Source organism: Typopeltis vanoorti, chromosome 2, assembly GCF_054136105.1.
Source record: "Typopeltis vanoorti isolate ZY-2024b chromosome 2, IOZ_Tvanoo_1.0, whole genome shotgun sequence".
In the NCBI taxonomy this organism is placed as follows: Eukaryota; Metazoa; Arthropoda; class Arachnida; order Uropygi; family Thelyphonidae; genus Typopeltis; species Typopeltis vanoorti.
In genome coordinates, this window is record NC_143550.1 from 137541427 (window position 1) to 137562101 (window position 20675).

Genomic DNA, 20675 nt, shown 5'->3' on the forward strand with positions numbered 1-20675 from the left:
GAATTCCTGATACTATAGAGAGAGATGACAAGAGGAGATAATTCTTGCGAGAAAAGGGTAAATGTGTTATCTTTATGCATTGCAGGCTCTTTTTTTTTTTTTAATGTTACTCCCACAATGAAAGGTGGGTGGGAGCAACATTTTTTACTGTGGGTGGGCTATGGATTTTTTTTTCTATTTTTATCAATTTTATATTTATATTTTTAAATAGTCTGGTGGACACTCTGCTCTAGAAACCAAACATGGAACTTTTTCAAGCCACTTCAGACCTCCAATAAGCAGGGCAAAAAAAAAAAAAAAAAGACAATCTAGCTTTCAAATTGTCAAAAAAAAAAAAAAAAAAAACTCCATAAATAAACAGTTGGCAACAGTAACTTGCGTAGCTTTTTTTTTTTTTTCATCCATTATATCTGGGTAATTGTTGGATTTAGACAACTTAAGAAAACCATAAAAAAACTGAGTTGGAAATAGAAGCAAGAGCAAACTGCAATTAAAGAATTAACCAGTAGATTGCCCTTGTTTATTGATTATTCAGCACTTTAATATAAGTTCCCCCCCCCCTCTTGTATTCTGATTGGCTGTTTTTTATACAGTAAAGAATTCAGGATACTTCTAAAAAAAATCTGGTGGATGCTTGTGTAGTAGTGACATATTCTGAGTTGAGAGAACGCAAATTTATACCATTTCTCTTAAAAGTAGTACATTAGTTTGTTTAAATTGCCCAAAGTGACACCTGTGGATATGAATGAATTGAAAAGCAAAGGCGTCGGTCGTTTTTCGTAATTAGCTAACAAAACATGTGCATATATTGGCACTCTAAAGTAAGAGGCGGTATATAGCATTAGTATTAATTTACTACATAATCATTCTTGCTAGAAGGACGTTGAGGAAATCTCGGTGCCTTTCGTCTTCTGAGTAGTTTCAGCCTTTGCATAGCCTGAACGAGAAAAAACGTGGTTATTATTAGAGGTTGTCAAGGTTATAAGCAGTGGTGAGCTATAAGGGGCTCGCGCGCCCTTTGTTAAATTTTTCTCAAATTTGGGAAAGTCCCTTGTTCTTCTTCTTTACTTTTTTATTTTTTCACAAAAAAATGTTAAACGACAAACTCATACGGTAACCTAACAAAAATTAGTCTATTCGGCAGTGTGTAGATTATTTGGAATTTTGTTTCAACTCCTCTATAACGAATGCGCCCAAGTTTGAAAATAAAATAAGCGCATGCGTTATCTTTACCCTTCACCCTTCCGGTAGCCAATCAATTAATAAAAGTTTTTGTGTGAAATATGGCTTTTTTTTTTTTTTTTTCCCTCGACGATGCGAGCCCTTTGTTAAAATTTCCATAGTTCACCTGGTTATAAGATAGCCTAGCTCAAGGATATCACAATGTAATGCAAGTTCCTGATACTAGTATATATATGTATTACTGCTCCAAATACAAGTAATTGTCTACAACTTGACTGTTTTTGAAGCACAAAAATACAAAGTAATTCTTTATAGCAGCTGACATGCAACACGTGTCAGCTGTTAGAGAATTATTGAAGTGAGAAATGAACGTGCGGTGTCCGGTGAGATCAATACATATATATATAGATCAACACATATAAGTGAAGAAAGTTGATAGTTGTCAGTGTGTTTTAAATAAAAAAAAATGCTATTTTGTGTAATCCTCTTATGTGAATGAGGATTATATAGAATATTATCAGATTATCCAGAGTTATGTATTTCATTGTAATTTAAGGAAAGCTCATCCATTTGTTTCGTTAGTCGGAATATTAATTTAGATCACCTGTTTGAAATGTTGCTAAAGCCTTGAGATATACTGACGAATATTTTCATTTTCGTCGAAATATACGCACTATAATAAAGAAGTGGAGTGACTTTGTTAAGGAGAAGGTTTATTGGATACGGTTCTGATAAATGAAATAATTTAATATAAAACATAATTTAATAATAATATAAAAGAAGTAATGTGTTCAGCACCACAACTACGTTGCGCATATCCCTTTTCTGTGGTGACGCATTATAGAGATGAATCAAGCCTCGGAATATCATATATTATGAACCGTCTTATCGTTGGTTATATATCTGTTTGGTATCAGTGCCATTTGATGATATTGATTTCAAAACGTGTATCTATGTGAGTCAAATCAAATGTGTGTATGTATGCTCTACAGTGGCAGTAAGCATAGAACTATTGTTTATTTATTTGTATTTTGTCGTTGCGCGAACCCACTCACCATTAGTGGCGCAGCATTAGTTCGGATACTGAACGCTGGTTTGCTGTCGGCAAATGAAGTATAAAATATTTACGCAGTGCTTTGCTGTTTATTCCTAAAGATTAACAATTAAGTATTATAACAGTTAAGATGTTGATTGTTTTCCAGAAGACGGAAATATATGTAATCAACGCATGAGAAAATCCAGTACGAAATATCCCATTGCATCTTCTGAGATTTTTGTTTTCTTGCCACGGTAAAACACATTTCCTTTTGTATTGTCTGGAATAATTAAGCGTTTTACTGTAAGTCTCGTGTATTTGGTTGTCAGTATTTGGAAGCGCTTACATACCTCGATTCAATGAGACAAGCCAGGATCTAGCGTCTTATCGATTTTTTGGTATCCCACCAGACTGCAATTTAGACAAGAAAGACAGCGAGATGGCGTCATAGTCTACAAGATTTTTATTTATGCTTGGAGTTTCCGTACTGTAAGGACCTACTTACCTTGACTAACCGGTGCAAGTTCATCACTAATTCCTTATTCACTCTCTTGGTTGAGGCGATTACGAACGTTGTCCGCGCTTCCTTTCCGATGAGTATGGTTAGTGTCGGGGTGAACGACATTTATCCCACCTCTAGCACCATCCCGATCTAGTTGCCGGAATATGACTAAGAGATACAATTGATATTAGATTTATATTTGTAATCACTTACAACCTTATGTAAGTATATATTGATGCAAAGTTGAGTGTTTTGCCGTTTCGTGTAATTTTTGATTTTGTATTAACTCAGGAAGGAATTCTTGGGGTAATGTTTTCAGTTAATGAAAATGAACTGTTTGTTTCCCAACGATGCAAAAAAAAAAAAAAAAAAAAAAAAGTAAAGTTATATATATATATATATATATATATATATATAAGTTTGATGTATGTACTTATTACTTTTAGGATACGAAAACGAAGATTGGTTTATTCAAACTCCTACACTCCCAACAGATGCTGATATTGACCTTAGCCCTGAAGTGATAGAAGAAACGTTAAAATATTTCAGTAAGTATTCTTCTGATCTTTATGTATGAATTAAATGTCTGAGCTTGTTCTTTCTTCTTTTGTAGTAGTAGTAGTAAGAAAACTGGTGGTGACCTATATTTGTTGTGTTCATGGCCTTTTGGTCACTGACTTTAAATTGATTTTTTTCCTTTTAAATGACAAGTTTAAGAGACATATATGTATGAGCAGTCTTTAGAATTCAACTGTACAGATTTTTATATTTGGTGTGGAATATGCCATTAAAAGAAAAGTTTAGCCTTGGAGTTTGAGAATTGTTATGTAAAATTAGGATCAATTTTGATAATTTAATCCTAAAATACTAACATGATGTACATGGAACAAAACTGTTAAGAAAAAAATGAATTTTTTTAAATTTTAATTTTTCATATCCTTGTGATTAATAATATGCAAAAAGAGCTTGCAATAACTGTAAAATAACTAGAAACGGTTCATTAGAACACATTAATCGACATAAAATTTTCAGGTGCCCCCCCACCCCCACTGCCAAAAAAAAAAAAAATCAAAGAGCAAAGTAATCTAGATATAAGTAAAAAGGAATGGAAAAATAAAAAATAATGATTTTAGTACTAACATAATAAATAATAGTAAAAAATCAGAAACTAGAACAACGTTAGATGAATTAACTGAAATCCTAAAGAAAATGAAAAAAAAAATCTATTTTTTTTTTCATGTCTCTAGTCCTTTCTAATATATATATATATATATATATTGATGATTCTGTAGCTTCCTCTCTTTGAGAGGGTTGCAACTGATTACTAGGGAGATAATGATGCAAGGTGGCTTCCCGTTGCCTTCCTTGATGTAAGTATTTATGACTGTAGCCTGTGTGTTCACTGAGACGGTTTGCCTGCTTGCAGAATGAAAACCCTGCTGTCCATGCCGAAGACCGACTAACTTGGCTATGGCTGAGGAAGATTCTTAAGCTCCTCACATCATCGACTGAAATTGAACCTAGGAGACTTTTCCCCAGGCATATGGTTGCAGAGCCACTAGGCTAACCGCGCAGACATATATGTATATTAATGAGTTTAAATAAAGCAGAATACAATTAGAACCAAATTCATAGACTAAATACATTATTACATGTGGATGATCAAATCTTAATTGGTAATACAGAAGATAAACCACAGTTAGTTCCATACAACCTTCACAAGATTGTTGCCAAATATGGAATAAAAATATCCTCTGAAAAAACAAAAGTTATGGCATTTAAAGGATGGGAACCACTAAGAAGCAAAATAATTCTGAATAACAAACCAATTAAACAAGTTAATAATTTTAATTATCTTTGCTGTAATATAAACTACACTTTTACATTCCAAACATTTTTGTTTCATGTTCACCAAGCATGGCTGCAATTAATGTGGTAGGTGGTTTGTCAATCTGACTGTCATGTTGAATAACATCAAAGAGTAAGATGATATCAAACAACATATTTGGTTTTTCTGTTTTTAAAGTTCTACAATCATGGATAAAACATTGACATAGTAATTGTGTGTATGTACAATACTAATGGGAAACATTATAATTTAAATATTTTGCAATATAAAATGCTTTTATACTAAAAGTATTTTATATTGCAGTTTTTCTCAAAATTCTCCACTTATGTTTATGTGAGGTACATATTTAGAAACCTGAATTGTTAATAATCATTGTTTATTTTTTATGTTTAATTAAAATTCACCGTGTTCCATTCTTAATGGAACACAGTGAATTATCGATTGCTGTGTTAATCGATAATGGAATGATTACAACTAAAAAATTATCGATTACTCATCATCATCATCAAATTCCTGCCATGTACCCTCAAGGGGTGTACAGGATATGATAGTACTACACGAAAAAAATTACACCGTTACTAACTTCCTATCTACAATTTTCCTCCAAATCAGTCAGTTACTTGTCAAGACTCCAACATTATCAGATCTTATATTTCTATTGTCTAAGGCACTTTGTACTGTATCAATCCACCTATACCTTGGTCTTCCTCCGGGTCGTTTTGCTGCCAACCTGGCAGAGAACACTTGTTTTGTTAATCTTTCTTCGCCCATTCTGTTTAAGTGACCATACCACCTGAGATTAGCTCTGCTAACGCATTCCTGGATGTTAACAATGTCAGATTCTTTCCTAATATCCTCGTTTTTAATATGATATTGCCATTGATGCCATCTGTTCACGCCTCTAATCTTTCTCAGGACTCTCATATCTGCAGTCTCTAGTCTTTGGTCAAGTGTTTTACTTCTCACCCAGCTCTCAGATCCATAAGTTAAAACTGGTTTGAACACTGTCTTGTATACAGCTAATTTAGTGTTCTGACTAATTTTTCTCTTATTCATATGAATTTATTCAATTGACTTCCCACCATACCAGCTTTGCTGATTCTGTTGTCTATTTCTATATTTAATTTACCATCTTCACTAAAAATCGTGCTTAAGTAGCTGAAATGTTTTACTTGTTCCACAGGTTCTCCGTTCACAATGCAGTTGACATTTTCAACGATTCTGCCTATTTTCCTTGTCTTTGTCTTTTTATTGCTGACCTTCATACCATATCTATTACACCAGTTATTCAATTTAGTCAGGGAATCTTGCAAACTTGTAGCTGATATATACATTCATCTGCATAAAGCAAAGAGCTGACATTAACATCTCCAATTTTGATATCATGTTTAATACCACTTTCCTTCATAATCTGATCCATATAGATAATGAATAACAGAGCGGATAATGTACATCCTTGTCTGACACCAGATTTAACATCAAACCATCTTCCTGTACTTCCTTCAGTTCTAACTGCTGACTCACAACTCAAATAAAGACTAAGTATTGCTTGATATAATGCCCCATTGACACCATATAACTGTAGTCTTCCGAATAGCTTCTCTCTTGGCATCTTGTCATATGCCTTTTCCAGATCTACAAAACTCAAATATAGATCCTGTTATATTCCCATGCTTTCTCGACTATTTGTCGTAAAGTGAAGATCTGATCCTGACAGCCTCTATTTGGCCTGAATTCAGCTTGTTTGTCACCAAGCTTTTCTTCTACAATTCTTCTCAACCGTTTCTCAAGTCTACCTGCATAGATCTTGCCAGGAACACTCAGTAGGGAAATACCTCTGTAATTCTCACATTCAGTTTTATTTCCCTTTTTATATATGGGTACTATGAGAGCTCTACTCCAATCATCGGGAATTCGTCGCTCTGTCCAGGTTTTCTGAACTACACAGTGCAGCCACTGTAGGACTCTTATACCACCATACTTCAGCATTTCTAGTCGAATATCATCTGCTCCTGCTGCCTTTCCACATTTCAAGCCTTTGATGGCTTTTTCTACTTCAAGTATGGATATGTATTCCTGACTGCATGCCTGGTCAGTGTTTTTTTACCACTGTGCTGTCATCACTGCTTGTTTCATTTAGCAGTTTTTCAAAGTAATTACTCCATACTTCATGGATATCTTTTTCTCCCGTTTTCATGTTTATCATCTCTAACTCCTTTTACAGCGCTCTTTCCTCCATTCTTAAGCTTCTTCAACAACCTCCAGAATATTTTGCCACCTTCTTGATATTTATTTTCTATATTCTTGCCAAAGTCCTCCCATGACTTTTGTTTAGCTAGTTTTACACTGTGTTTAGCTTTCTTACATTTGTCTCTGTATTCTCTAAGAGACAAGCTGACTTATTTGCCAGGAACTTTTGATATGCTTTCTTCTTTTTCCTTCACTGCCTCTTTAATTTCCTGTGTCCACCATGGAGTTAGTTCTAATTTTTCTATCCTTGCAGACAACTTCACCACATGACTCTCTAGCTGAATTAATCAGGGCTTTCTTCAAGGTTTGCCACTGAATCTCCAAGGTTTGATACCTGTTCTCAAACTCTTTCATTTTTTTCTTCAATAATCTTTGTGTATTTTAGTCATAATTCACATCTGAGAGCTGCTCAACTTTTATTCGCTTTAAAACTTCCTTACATGTTATTCTTTTCAATATCAAATTCAATTTTATCCTGCTCAACACTAAATAGTGATCATTTCCAATTTCAAATCCTCTGTACACTCTGGTGTTTTGCACAAGGGAGTAAACATCACTATCAACAATAACATAGTCAATGAGACTTTTCTTATTCCTTGCCTCTTCTCTCCATGTGAATTTGTGCACATTTTTATGTTGGAACATGGTTTACTAATAACCAGTCCATGTCCTGAGCAGAAATCCAACAGATATTTGCCATTATTATTAGCTTTGCTCTTTTCTCCAAATTTTCCCAAAATATTCTTGTATGTCTGACAATCATTTCCTACTCTGCTATTTAGATCCCCAACAAGGACCAACTTTTCCTTTTTCATTGTGTCAGTTGCTTTTTCTAAAGCATCAAAAAAAATTCCTCCACTTCTACCTTGGTAGAACCTTCGGTGGGAGACCATAGGCACAAATAAGTCTCATTGTCCAGTTCTCCATTCTCATATTTGCCCACATTACTCTGCTTGAGACTGACTGCCATTCAAGAAGATTAGCCTCGTATTTTGTGTTGAACACTATGGCAACTCCTTCTTTTCCTTGATTGTCCCTGCCTGAATATAACATTTTGTATTTATTGCTCAGGAAGATCTCACCAGTTTTTGTCTTTTTTGTTTCATTCATTCTTATTATGTCGATCTGGTACTTATCTAATTCCTCACTAGCTCCATTTCTTTGCCATTCAGGCTTCTTATGTTGATAGTACCGATCTTTAACTCTGGTGATGTTGAGTTGGGGTGTGTTTTCAGATTTGTTCCAGTAGCTGACTTTTCGCTGTTTGCCCTGGTTCCCTGGCGAAAACAACCGGGGCCATGTTTAACCGGGTGACACCCCAGCCGGCATGAAATTTTGTCATTGTACCATCATTTTTTTATTTTGGTTTAACCAATAAGAATACAATTTGGTCGGTTCAATCCCAAATTTCTACCCCATCCTCGTCAATTCAGTGTTCAAGTTGATAACTAACAGGGTGCACCACGAGAAGGTGAGGATTGGACATTAGGTCAGAAGCCCTGGTTGGTTCTCCGCATTCCTTTAAAGGCTATGTGGAGGTGTCCTCTCAGTTATACAGCTTTGACCCTTAAGCACCCCTTTTCGATTATTGATTACTGTGTTAATAATTCATTTTATGTGGTATTCGTTTAATAAAGATAAAAAATGAATGCAAAGTAAATGTTTAATAAATACTTGTACCTACATTATTTACTGCAAGTTTTTATCAAAAGAAGTTATCAAGAGTCGTTTAAACAGTTTTAGTTTTTTTCTTATCGGCATAAATTCTATGATAACAAGCAAAATGACTCTCCAGACTTCGGCAAAAAAAAAGTAATAAAACATAACGAAAAAACACTGCAAATATAATACATGATGGTAAAATTAAGTAGATATTGAATTCAACATTATTTCATAGTCGAATATAGAAACTACAAGAGTTTCGTGCCGAATATATAGAAACTAAAAGTTTCAGCAGATATAAGCATAACCTACCTTATGGGCAATCGTAATAAAGGTGGAGTAAGCTCCAGATCACTTTTGCTTAGTATTTTCCATAAATGTAAAATACATCTCCTAGAGGATATGTATGATAAATAAGTCTTTGGCTCTCTATTGTAATACATGATGGTTTATTTATTTTCAGCTACAATCTAAAAATTATTGAAAAAAAAAAAAAAAAAAAAAAAAAAAAAACATACTATACTGACATTGGAGGTCGTGGTATCTCTCAGATACATTTTACTGTCAAATATCATAAACCTTTACATCATCATCATCATCAAATTCCTCCCATGTATCCTCAGGGGGTATACAGGATATGATAGTACTACATGAAAAAAATTACATCATTACTAACTTCCTATCTACAATTTTGTTCCAAATCAGTCAGTTACTTGTCAAGACTCCAACATTATCAGATCTTATATTTCTATCATCTAAGGCACTTAGATGATAGAAATCTAACTAAGAAATCTAATAAAAACTAAGGTTCCCTGGCGAAAACAATGGGGGCCTTGTTTAACCGGGCGACGACCCAGCAGGCATGAAATTTTGTCATGTTGTACCATCATTTTTTATTTTGGTTTAACCAATAAGAATACAATTTGGTCGGCTAAATCCCAAATTGCCAGCCCATCCTCGTTCGTTCAGTATCCAAGTAGATACCCAACAGGGTGCACCACGAGAAGGTGAGGATTGGACATTAGGTCAGAAGCACTGGTCGGTTCTCTGCATTCCTTTCAAGGCTATGTGGAGGTCTCCTCTCAGTTATACAGCTTTGATCCTTAAGCACCCCAAAAACCTTTACATAACATGTGTTAAACCAAACTGACAGCAAAAAAATAAACAGTGTGAAATATCACTTGTGACATATAAATATGCAGCTATTCATGACCTCCAAGCTATACACTGAATTGTGTGAGAATATTTATATTAAGCATTTTTTAATTTAAACATATAATTTCGTGGCATCTTTAATTTATAGTATAACCAAGTTAAAACTTTCAAACATCTGTCTCTAATCCAGAGTATCTTAGTAACAGATTAATATTATGATAACATGAATAATTTTCTTTGTTTAATAAATAATAATAATAAATCTCATTTAGATGGATGGACGCAGCAAACACATTGATTAATTACAGGAATACAATATTAGGAATGCATATGGCATTTATGCAGAAGTCATATGACTTCTACATTACTTCAACCTTGGTATCACTTCTGGGTCTGGCTCCCTGTGCTGAAACCTCAATAAAGGTCAAAACCAATCTGGGTAGTGGCACTTCCCCTAATGCATAGCATTATACATGTCTGTAAGGATGTGTGTGTATTGCATTATGGGATACTAAGCCAATTGATGTGAAATCATTAGCCTCTGCATACAAGTATCCTAGTTGTGAGTTATCAGATAACCAAAAATGTTTGTGCGGTTTTTCATAACAAAAATTGAACAACTGCAGAAATTTTCATAAAATATTTTATTCATTAAAATAAGTAAGTTTTTTACAGTATAAGGTTTTGCATTGTCCTGTAAGAGTAGCACATTCTTCTGATTAATTAGCCCTGGCTGTTTCTGAAGTAATGCATCCTGCACATGCTAGAGTTGCATCTAGTAGATCTTGGCTATAATACTTCATGCACAAATTTTGTTTGCTTACAGTTGGATAAAGAATTAAATCAAGAATATGATTTCTTTGCATTGTTAATTTATAGTATAACCAAGTTAAACTTTCAAATATGGAAACCATCAGTTGCATTCTGAATGAACCTCAAGAACAAGTCAAATATTTCAGCTATTTAGGCCACTTTTTGTATTAAAGATGACAAAATAAATATGGAAGTAGATAATAGAAAATGCAGGTAGGTAAGAAACTAGTTGAATAACATTTAATGGAATAAGAGAGAAATTAGCCAAACCACTAAATTGCATAGTCAAACTAGTTTTAACTGCTGTGTGTAGAAATAGTTGATCAAAGACTAGATTCCGCTAATATAAGTTTTGAGAAAAATTAGGAGAGTGAACAAATGGATTCATTGGCAGAATCATATTTAAAAATGAAGATATTTAGGAAATTGCCATTGTTCAGGAATGTGAGAACACAACTAATCTAAGATAGTCTGGTTACTTAAACAGAATGGGAAAATAGAGATTAGTAAACAGGCATTTAAAAGACCAAAACCTAGGAAGATTGATTGCAGTAGTATCTTAGAAAACTGAATATAAGATTTGATAGTATTCGAGACTTTACAGTAATTGGAAAGGAAATTGTTGATAGGAAGCTAATAATAATGTCAACTTAATTATTGTACTGTTATGGTATACAGTAATCTGTACATCCCTTGAGCATATCAGGAAATAGTAATGATAATGTAAACAAACAAAAGTTTGTGCAGTATTTTGAAACTTTTTTTGATATTTAGAGTAGTTGACTGTAGTACTATATTTAATGCAAAACATTTTTTAGAAAGTGTGTATTGCCATATATACACTAGAAATAAATACTGGGAATAAGAAATCATGTGGCTTTATGTAGAATCTGCATTTTAAAATAGTTTTTTTTTTTTAATGTATGTCTGTCGCTTATTTGATGTGAGATATCAGAAATTTATCATTGAATTTTCTTTGGTAATTAAGAAAATAACAACAGTAACTTATCCCTTTAAAGGTAATAAAGTAAGGAACACACCAACATCAGTTGTGTTGTTTTTGTACATTTTATTTTCACTGACTGTATTGAGGATGACTAAGAATAGTAACTATAGTTCTCTATGTAACATCAACATTCAATAACTTCTTTAAAAATAAAAAAAATTGATTGTTGCAGTGATTGCCTTTGTTTTCTCTATGTACATATTTGAAGATTACAGTATACAAGAATTATAAAATTGTAGACTTGCTATCCATACATACATATTTTCATTTTCCTGTGTTGCAAAATCTAATAGATTTCAGGAACACATAATGCACATACCAGCCACTGAATTAGAAACATTTTTATGCAGATGTATGTAAAGTTGCTTATGCAGTGTACATGCAAAATACTTGGTCATGTGCATCACCATGTGTTCTAGGCAACTATTTAAGAATGCTGCTGCCTTTGTCTGAGAAGGCTTATAAGAACAAACAAAATTTCCTGTGTGCATTAATTGACTGAAGCACTTAATGAAGACTGTTCCCAACCCATATCTCACCAAACTGTGTGCAGGGAATTGAAGAGGATCAGCATTCGTAGTCGCATGCTTATGCATAAAATAATTTTCTAATTCAGTAGCCAGTATAGGTATATTAAAAATGAAATATGTTTTTTAATTGCTCAAAATGATATAACATTGCCTTTATACTAGTTATTTATGAAAGTACATAGCTCAGAGAACCAATTCCAGAACACTGTAGTGAAAAATTCTAAAAAAAAAATTGAAACTGGCATTTCAAAACATTAGTGAATTTGTAAGTGATACAATACAGAAGGGGAGGGAAATACACACACATTTATCATTTCAAATGGGTTCTCTTCTGATGTACTGCCTGTGAAATATACACCCCATTATGAGCAAAAAGTTTATAATTTTTTGGTTAAACAACTAAGTTTGGTTCATTAAAAAAAAAAAAAAAAAGCCCAACTTTGAAGATAAATATGAAATGCTCCTGCACTCCACATATATCTTAAAACAAAACTTAAATATGCTGGCAGTATGGGCAAAGGTAAATGGCTGCTGATTTAACTGAAGAGATCACAAGCTGTGTACTATATTGATGAAACTGAACTACAGGAAATTGATGAAGGCAGGCATTTTGAGGTGATGGTGAACAGGGAGTTGAAGTTTAGAAGACGTATTACAGAAATGGCCAAAACAACACATCCAATTACATGGTTGTTGAAGAACACTGACAAGCAGGGATAAGGAGGTTATTATTCCTTTTTATAAGGCCATATCTGGACTACTGAATGCAGATCTGGTCATCTGGATTCCTTGGGGATGAAGTGATGGATAGGATCCAGAGGCAAGTGACAAAGATTGTGGCTCATTAATGGAATGTTAATAATAATTTTGAATATTGAAAATTTCAATATTATCCTAAAGAAAAGCATAATAAAGAATGTTGAAAATTTATCTGGGGATTCAAAAAGAGCAAAAATACACAAATTAAAAAAGGAAACTAAAGATCTAATAGAAAAAAGAAGAAAAATGAAACAAGATGCACATTATGTAAGAAACATAAATATACTGAACTTTGGAAAACAATAAGGAAGAAGATAAGAGTAGATATAAGACATTCCAGTACAAAAATGATGAGGACAGCAATAGAAAATAACAACAGTATAAAGAAAACTTCTTGATAATGCAGGTAATCTTTATATAACAGGAGTAAAAGGTGAAAAGGGAATACAGTCATACCCCGACTTACACGAATCCAGAGTTACATAGTTTCTTATATGTACATATTCGCATTCACCAGTGTCTCACATGCTGTGAACAAGCACTGACGTGTTTCGCGTGGTCTCCATTCATACACGATTTTTATAGTCTACAAACCTTGCGATTGTTTAATGTTATGTTCTTGATAAAAATTTTATCACATAAAAAATAATAATGTCATCCAAAAGAAGCAAGTCCGATTCTTCTACAGCTAGCAAGAAAAGAAAAACATTGCCTTTGGAAACAAAACTCAACGTTATTAAGGATTTTGAAGGTGGAATGAAAATTTGTGCGCTAGCAAAGAAGTTCAATCTACAGGAATCCACAGTAAGAACAATCATAAAAGAAAGATTTACAGATTTTGGAGGACATAATTCTAACGAGGAACGAATTGTAGCCACAAGGCAAGGAATAAAAATAATCATTAGCTTGCTATGAAGAAATTTTGCATGACAAGAAAAAGACATTATGCCGTCAGACGAATCTATTAGATTTTATGAAACCATCGACATCAAAATAACTTTCTTTTTTTTTTATGTACGAAAAACTACAATTATGATTATATTTCTGAAAAAATTTAGGTGTGTTTGTAAACCTTTGGTCCCAATTGTATGTTTGTATATATAAATTACATGCAAAATTATACCCCGAGTTATGCGAATTCGACTTACGCGCTTTTTGTTGGTCCCACCTACCGTGTAACTTTGGGGTTTTACTGTACTGATTACAAACAGAACAAACATGTTGGAGATTGTAGCTAAATTTTATCAAGAATTATATACAAATAAAGGGAAAGTAATAGAGAAAAGGATACTGAAAACTATAATGAATATGCAGTCAAAGATAATGAAGTAAAACATGCACTTACAAAAATGGAAAGGCACCTGGATTTAATACTAATAGAAATGGAGATCTCTTGCACATAAAAGTAGCAAAAATTATAGTGACAGTGTAAACAATATATTAAATTTTTCATCAATGAAAAGAACAGGCAGGTTTCAGAATCCTTCTCATCTTTAGATCATTTACAAGCCTTAAATCAAGTAATGGAGAAAAAAAGAATATACCAATTTCTTTGGCTTTCATAGATTATGAAAAAACCTTTGACTCAATAGACCTGTGTAAAATGCTTGAAACTTTAAAACGTATAGGAATAGATGAAGTTTATATTAACTCATATATATATATATATATATATATATATATATAAGGGAGGTTCATTAGTAATAAATTTTGAATAGAAAAGGAAGAGAAATGGAAATAGAAAAGAAGAGTCAGACAGGAAGATTCTATATCACCAAAATTATTTGTTGCAGTTATTGAATATTCTATGATATATGATAGAGTGCCAAGGCAAGAAGTCTGAGGGAGAAGATGGTACTGGAGAAATATGTCAGGCTGGTGCAGGAGATGTACAGAAATGTGAAGACAAGAGTTCAGACCTGCCTGGGAGAGACAAAAAGTTTTCCAGTGACAGTTGACGTGCACCAAGGGTTAGCATTAAGTCCGCTCCTTTTTAATATTGTCACCGAAGAGGTGAGAGAAGATGCGCCTTGGACAATGTTGTATGCGGATGACATCGTGCTGTGTGTAGAATCAAGAGAAGAAGTGGCAGCTAAACTGGAAAATTAGAGAAAGTACTGGAAGAGAGAGAGGTATGAGACTGAGGAGAAGTAAGACAGAGTATATGTGTTGTAAAGTGGATGGTAGCCAGGAGACAGATCTGCAGCTGGAAGGAAATGTCATCAGTAAGGTCAGTGACTTTAGATACTTAGGTTCAACAGTGAAAGAGGATGGTGAGGTTGAGAAGGAAGTGGGATGCGGGATACAAGCAAGTTGGAGGAACTGGAGAGAGACAGATGGAGTGCTATGCGATAAGAGGGTGCCTATCAATCTAAAAGGCAAAATCTACAGGACAGTAGTGAGACCAGCTATGGATACTGTGGCCCTGAGGAAAAATAACATCAGCAGGATGGAGGTAGCGGAGATGAGAATGCTTAGGTGGATGTGCGGTGTGACCAGAAAGGATCATCTGAGAAATGACTATGTAAGGGGAACGGTGAAAATTATGAACTTAGGAGCAAAGATACAGGATGCAAGGTTGAGATGGTTAGGTCATGTGATGAGGAGGGAGGAAGAGTATGTGGGAAGAAAGGTCATGCAGATGGATGTGCAGGCAGGGCCAGCCTTCTCTATAAAGGGGCCTGGGTGCAAGAAACCTTTTGGGGCCCTAAAATATTTTTCAAAGGTAAAAATTAAAGGATTCGAAATAAACGTATCGTAAAACCTCTTACCTGCAAATGATTTTGGCACAGGAAAACAAAAAAAACACATTTGAAATATCATACGTTTCTGCAAATGTGTACCAACTATGCCCACTTGATCGTGGGGCCCGGGTGCATTGCACCCACCGCACCCCCGAGATGGCTGGCCCTGTGTGCAGGGGAGGAGGAGGAGGAGGAAGCACGGGTGGCCAAAGAAGAGGTGGAGGAGGACTTGAGGATGAAGAACTTGGATGTGGCTACATCCCAAGACAGGTGGTTGTGGAGGAGACTCACTACAAACAGTGACCCTACCTAAGTGGGAAAAGCTGCAGAAGAAGAAGAATGAATATGCTATGAGAATATTAGAATTGGGAGAAAAGAGGACCGAATGTTGATGGAGAATACTTAAGAAATCTACGATTTGCTGATGATATCATTCTAATAGAAACATGACAAACATTTTCAAGTTTGCTATCCTCAGGGTTACAAACTTGAAAGAAAAAAAAAATCGCAATTTTAATTTTATTTATTTTTGAAATGGTATATCTCTTCTGTCTGGATTATAGCACCTGGTATAGCTGCCTTGTTATGCTACTTTGTAAACCTTTCATTTTGACAAGTATTCTGAGAAGCTTTAAAAAAAAGAGTAAACAAACCATAAAAAAATCCAAATGCAGTTAACTCAAATAAATGTAAGTTATGTTTTATAAGAGACTCATCAGTCAAAATTGGTCTGTAGGCCCCAGACCAGTTTGATAGGAAATGCAAATGACTATGCAGTAACCATGGATTTCATCTGTTTTCTGCATAGAAACTCCATTTGATAAAATCCACATGTAGATTTCACCCCTTAACTGTAGACTATTAGTGAGACTAGTTTGTTTTGTAGACTTGTTCTTAGAACATGTTTTTTTATGCTCTCTTCCTTCCTTATTACCTTCCGACATTGTTAGGCAATGTTATTTATGACCACTTTTGGTGTTCCAATTACAGTATAGTGTATCAGTTTGTCACATAAATAGGCTGTGTTCACAAGTTTTCTGCCGATTTTTACTGTGGGTTTGTGAGATTTTTGATATAATGGGTAAACATCCCTGAAGTTGAGGAAATTTTAAGTAAATAGGTTAGATATGGATGTTTCAACTGAATCAGACTGTCAGAGGTAAAGTTTTGCACATTGTCTTTGAAAAAAAAAAGAATTTTTTCTTATATAATTTTGTTGTATACTAGCTTTGTATTGTGTATGGTAAAGTAAAAACCAAAAGCTCCAAAATAACATAAGGATGAATAAAGTATTGAACTTTAATAGCAGATATTTCAATCCAAAAATGACAGGTTATCTTAAAGTTTAATTACAGCTTATTCAAGTTTAATACACCATCCTTATCTTTCTATTCTTCTGTTATTTTGTCCTACAGTCATGTCAAGTATCTCTAAAAATTCATTAAAAGCTCTGGACTACTGTATATTGCCTATTACTTGAAAAATATACAGTATATATATATATATATATATATATATATATATATATATATATATATATATCCCCTCTCATCTGATCTAACTTCTAGCCAAATTAATAAAGTTAATAAATTGATCAATCACATCTCCAGTTGGGATGAAGAATTAAAGAAACATTATAAACTCTTTTATGCTCATCCACCCAGATTATATGGTCTTCCCAAGATCTATAAGCCAAGTGTTCCATTAAGATCAATAGTAGATTGCATTGGCTGCCCCACATATAAAGTTTCTAAATACTTGTCTGTGTTATCTTCATTTGCTGGAAAATCTGCTTTTCACATCAAGAAGTCCTTAGATTTTAAAACAGAAATTAGTAATCTTCATTTAGAACCTTCAAATATTATGATTAGTCTTTATGTAGTATCTTTTCACAAACATTTCTTTGATAGATACTATTAATTTGCTTAAACAAGATTTTCCTCTGCTCTCCATCCAAAAGGCTGCGGGCTCGAATCCTGTCGTGGGCATAGATGTTTGTGATTGTCTGTGAAAATAGTAGCAGTGGTGGTGGACAGTAGATGTAGTGGAGTTGTAGAGTAGGTGCCCTCCTTCGATGAGTCTTGAACTCCCTGGAGGTATCTAATAATAATAATATTATCAAACTTTTTAACTTTGTAATCCACTCTGGTTATTTCAGTGTACAAGTTCTCTTTCCAAGCTACTGCATAGAACATTTTGAAGAATCATCTCTTTAAAGACATTTCTCCTAAACCTGCAGTGTTGTATAGGCATGTGGATGATATTTTAGCAATATGGAATGGTTCTCCATCAGATTTGAAACTATTTGTCTCAAAAATAAATTTTTCATCCTAGAATTGAAACATTGAACTAACTGCTACCTCTTCACCGTACAAGGAAACTTGTGAATGAAGAGGAAGTACTAGAGCTGATGCAAAAACTGAATAAGAACTGATGGGATATCAGCATGAATGCTAAAAGAGTGTTCAGCCGAACTGGCTATTCCTTTGACCAGGCTATATAATTTGAGTCTCAGAACTGGGACAATTCCACAATAGTGGATAGAATGTATGGTAATCCCATTGCACAAGGGTGGTGCAAAGACTAACATATTCAACTATCGACCAATCAGTATCTCAGGAATGGTGGTAAAGATTTTGGAAAAGTTGGTTAGGGCTCGCATTCATAAATGGGTTGACATAGAATCTCTAATTGCGACAGACCACATCGGTTTACTAAAGGAAGGTCATATTTTAGCAACTTGTTCACATCTTTAATAATATGAGTTTACCACTGAGGCTACACTATGATACTCTAAGATTTTGCTAAGGCTTTTGACAGAATACAGCACAGAAGACTGTTGCATAAATTGGAGAATATGGGATTGGATTATAAACACACTCTTACTTACTACACTCACTATCTCATAGACATACATTTTTCTTACTCATGCTTCTTCTACAAGTACAGAATTTCATGAGCACTGTTCCCCTGAATTGGCTGACAATTCCTCCACTTTCCCTAAGTTCATAAATACATGATCATCTACCAGTAAACATCTATTCACTGTTCATCTTAATATGTACTGAACTAACTTCTCATTCTTCTTTCATACTCTCTACCCTCAGGCTGATTTGGAACAGCCGAGGGGTAGAAGGTATAAAAAAAAAAAGAAAACAGTTCAAAAAACATATCAACAGATTTGACCATTCCTCGCACTGATGTGCTTATAGGTTTTACAGCTCCTCAGGAGTGTAACTGATTTAAAAGAAAAAAAAAATATAGTTTTCTTTATTATAACCAACTGGCATTGCAGTTGTTGTGTAATTACCAAACCCCTGCTGTAGAGCATGGAGCTCTCGAGTGAAATTTTAGTGTACTGTGGTATGCTGAGTTTTGTCCTCAATTAGATTTTGTTGCACAATCTTTCATATAAGTTTTCACAAATTTAAGGAATAGCAGTATTTTTCATGCATATTGTGAACATGCCATTCATTAGGTTACAAAATTATGTCATGCAGTGCACACACACTCATATTACCTTTTTTTTTTTTTTTTTTTTTTTTTTCCCTTCTGATTTTGAGATTTCCAGATATGGTCGGTTTAATAATATTTATGTTCACTGAATGTGTACCATTGATATTCATCATTGGTCTAAATATTATGGTGCAGTAACACATTTTGACCTAAAACAATTGTTAGTTATTGTTCCTTATATTTGGATCACACAAATAGTCAGCCATTTATCACCTATTGATAGTGAATTATTCACATTGTGCCTGAAGCAACCACTTCACAGGGATGGCAATGTGAGAAGGAGCAACATCCTGCATAAAAAATAAATAAATCTGTGCACTGACACTGTTGAAGTGTTAGAAGCACCTGATTGGCTAAGAGAGAGATGCAGGGCCAAGCTCCTCTAAAAAGAAAGATCTGATAATGAATTTCGCTGTAAAACGCACTGGTGACCTTCGAGGAATGAAACGGAATCTATCGCACAACGTCGGGTTTGTGATTACCCAAATTCTACAGTTGTGTGTATTCATAGCATCATCCAGATGAAGTGAGCTTTGTCAGTCCAGAAAATGTTCTATGGCCAGTCGTTCCAGTTCAGTCTGAGCAAGAAACTGCATCCAAATGCAGTTTCGTGCTTGGACTGCATCCAAATGAAGTTTGGATGCACAAGAAACATTTGCAGGACAAATGTTTCTCGTGCATCCCAGTCAAGATTAAGCAATTGCTGAACGTGGAAAATCTTGTAAATATAACTTCACAGAATTTGCATTACGACTTTGTGAATAGTGCTTATGGATTTGTCTAAAGACCGTGCAATACGTCGTGCATTGCTGCTTCTTACGACATTTGCCATCCTTTCTTTCTCTAATGCTGTGGCTACTTCCTCCACTGTATGCTGTTCGATAGACTTCTGTCCTCTGTCAGGTTGAACATCTAAGGAAACTTTCTCTTCGGATTTTATGGATCATTTTGCGTAAACCATTTGCAGTCATAGGACCCGTTTTTAATACAGCAATCTAAATTCTTTAAAACAGGTACATTAATCTAAAACGCACTAATCGAATTTAATAACCTATGGGAAAATGCGTAATTCGTTCCTCAGATTCTGTTTTGACCCTTAATTTTTTTTATAAAAGAATTAGGGTATGTCTCAGGGCCAAGTTAAAGGAAATCATGAAGCTGAAAGACAATAAAACATATTCAGAATATAAATTTATTATTCTGCTTCTTAACAAAGAATTGAGCTAGTGTAGTTTGACGGGCATTCTGTTTCTGTTTTTTCATGCAACTGACGGTATGGCCCTATTGCCTCTTCTGCAAATTTTACTGGTTCTCTCTTCACTACGGTCAGTTTCCAAGCAGCAATGCTTAAAAACTTCGATTGTACGAAAACTATTTTCACATTGTTTCTGTGAAACCTCTTTGGGCTAGTCAGTGATTAAATTTTCTTCATATTCTTCAGGATCTTCCCGCTGTGTATCTAAATTTAGCAGGTCAGAATCACTCAACTTCTCAGAATGAGATTTAATTTACTTAGATTCATTTGAAAAGCCTCTAAAATCATTTACACAATATGGAAGAATGTGCTTTCAAACGGCTCGCATATTGCTAGCAGTAATTTCATTTGACTTTATAACCATGCTGAGATTTCTCTGATTTGGCTAGAAAAGTCTTGGAAGGCTTCCAAAAAAA

General features: G+C 34.3%; 1 protein-coding gene across 2 annotated transcripts in view; it reads left to right on the plus strand.

The window, feature by feature from the left end:
• LOC150109456 (trafficking kinesin-binding protein 1-like) overlaps positions 1 to 20675 on the plus strand; it is a 574911-nt gene that overhangs the window by 260871 nt on the left and 293365 nt on the right. For both annotated transcript variants that reach the window (XM_090413241.1, XM_090413254.1), the window contains exon 5: positions 3167 to 3268. In XM_090413241.1, coding sequence (XP_090269367.1) covers positions 3167 to 3268 — 102 coding nt within the window. The remainder of the gene's footprint in view (positions 1 to 3166; positions 3269 to 20675) is intronic.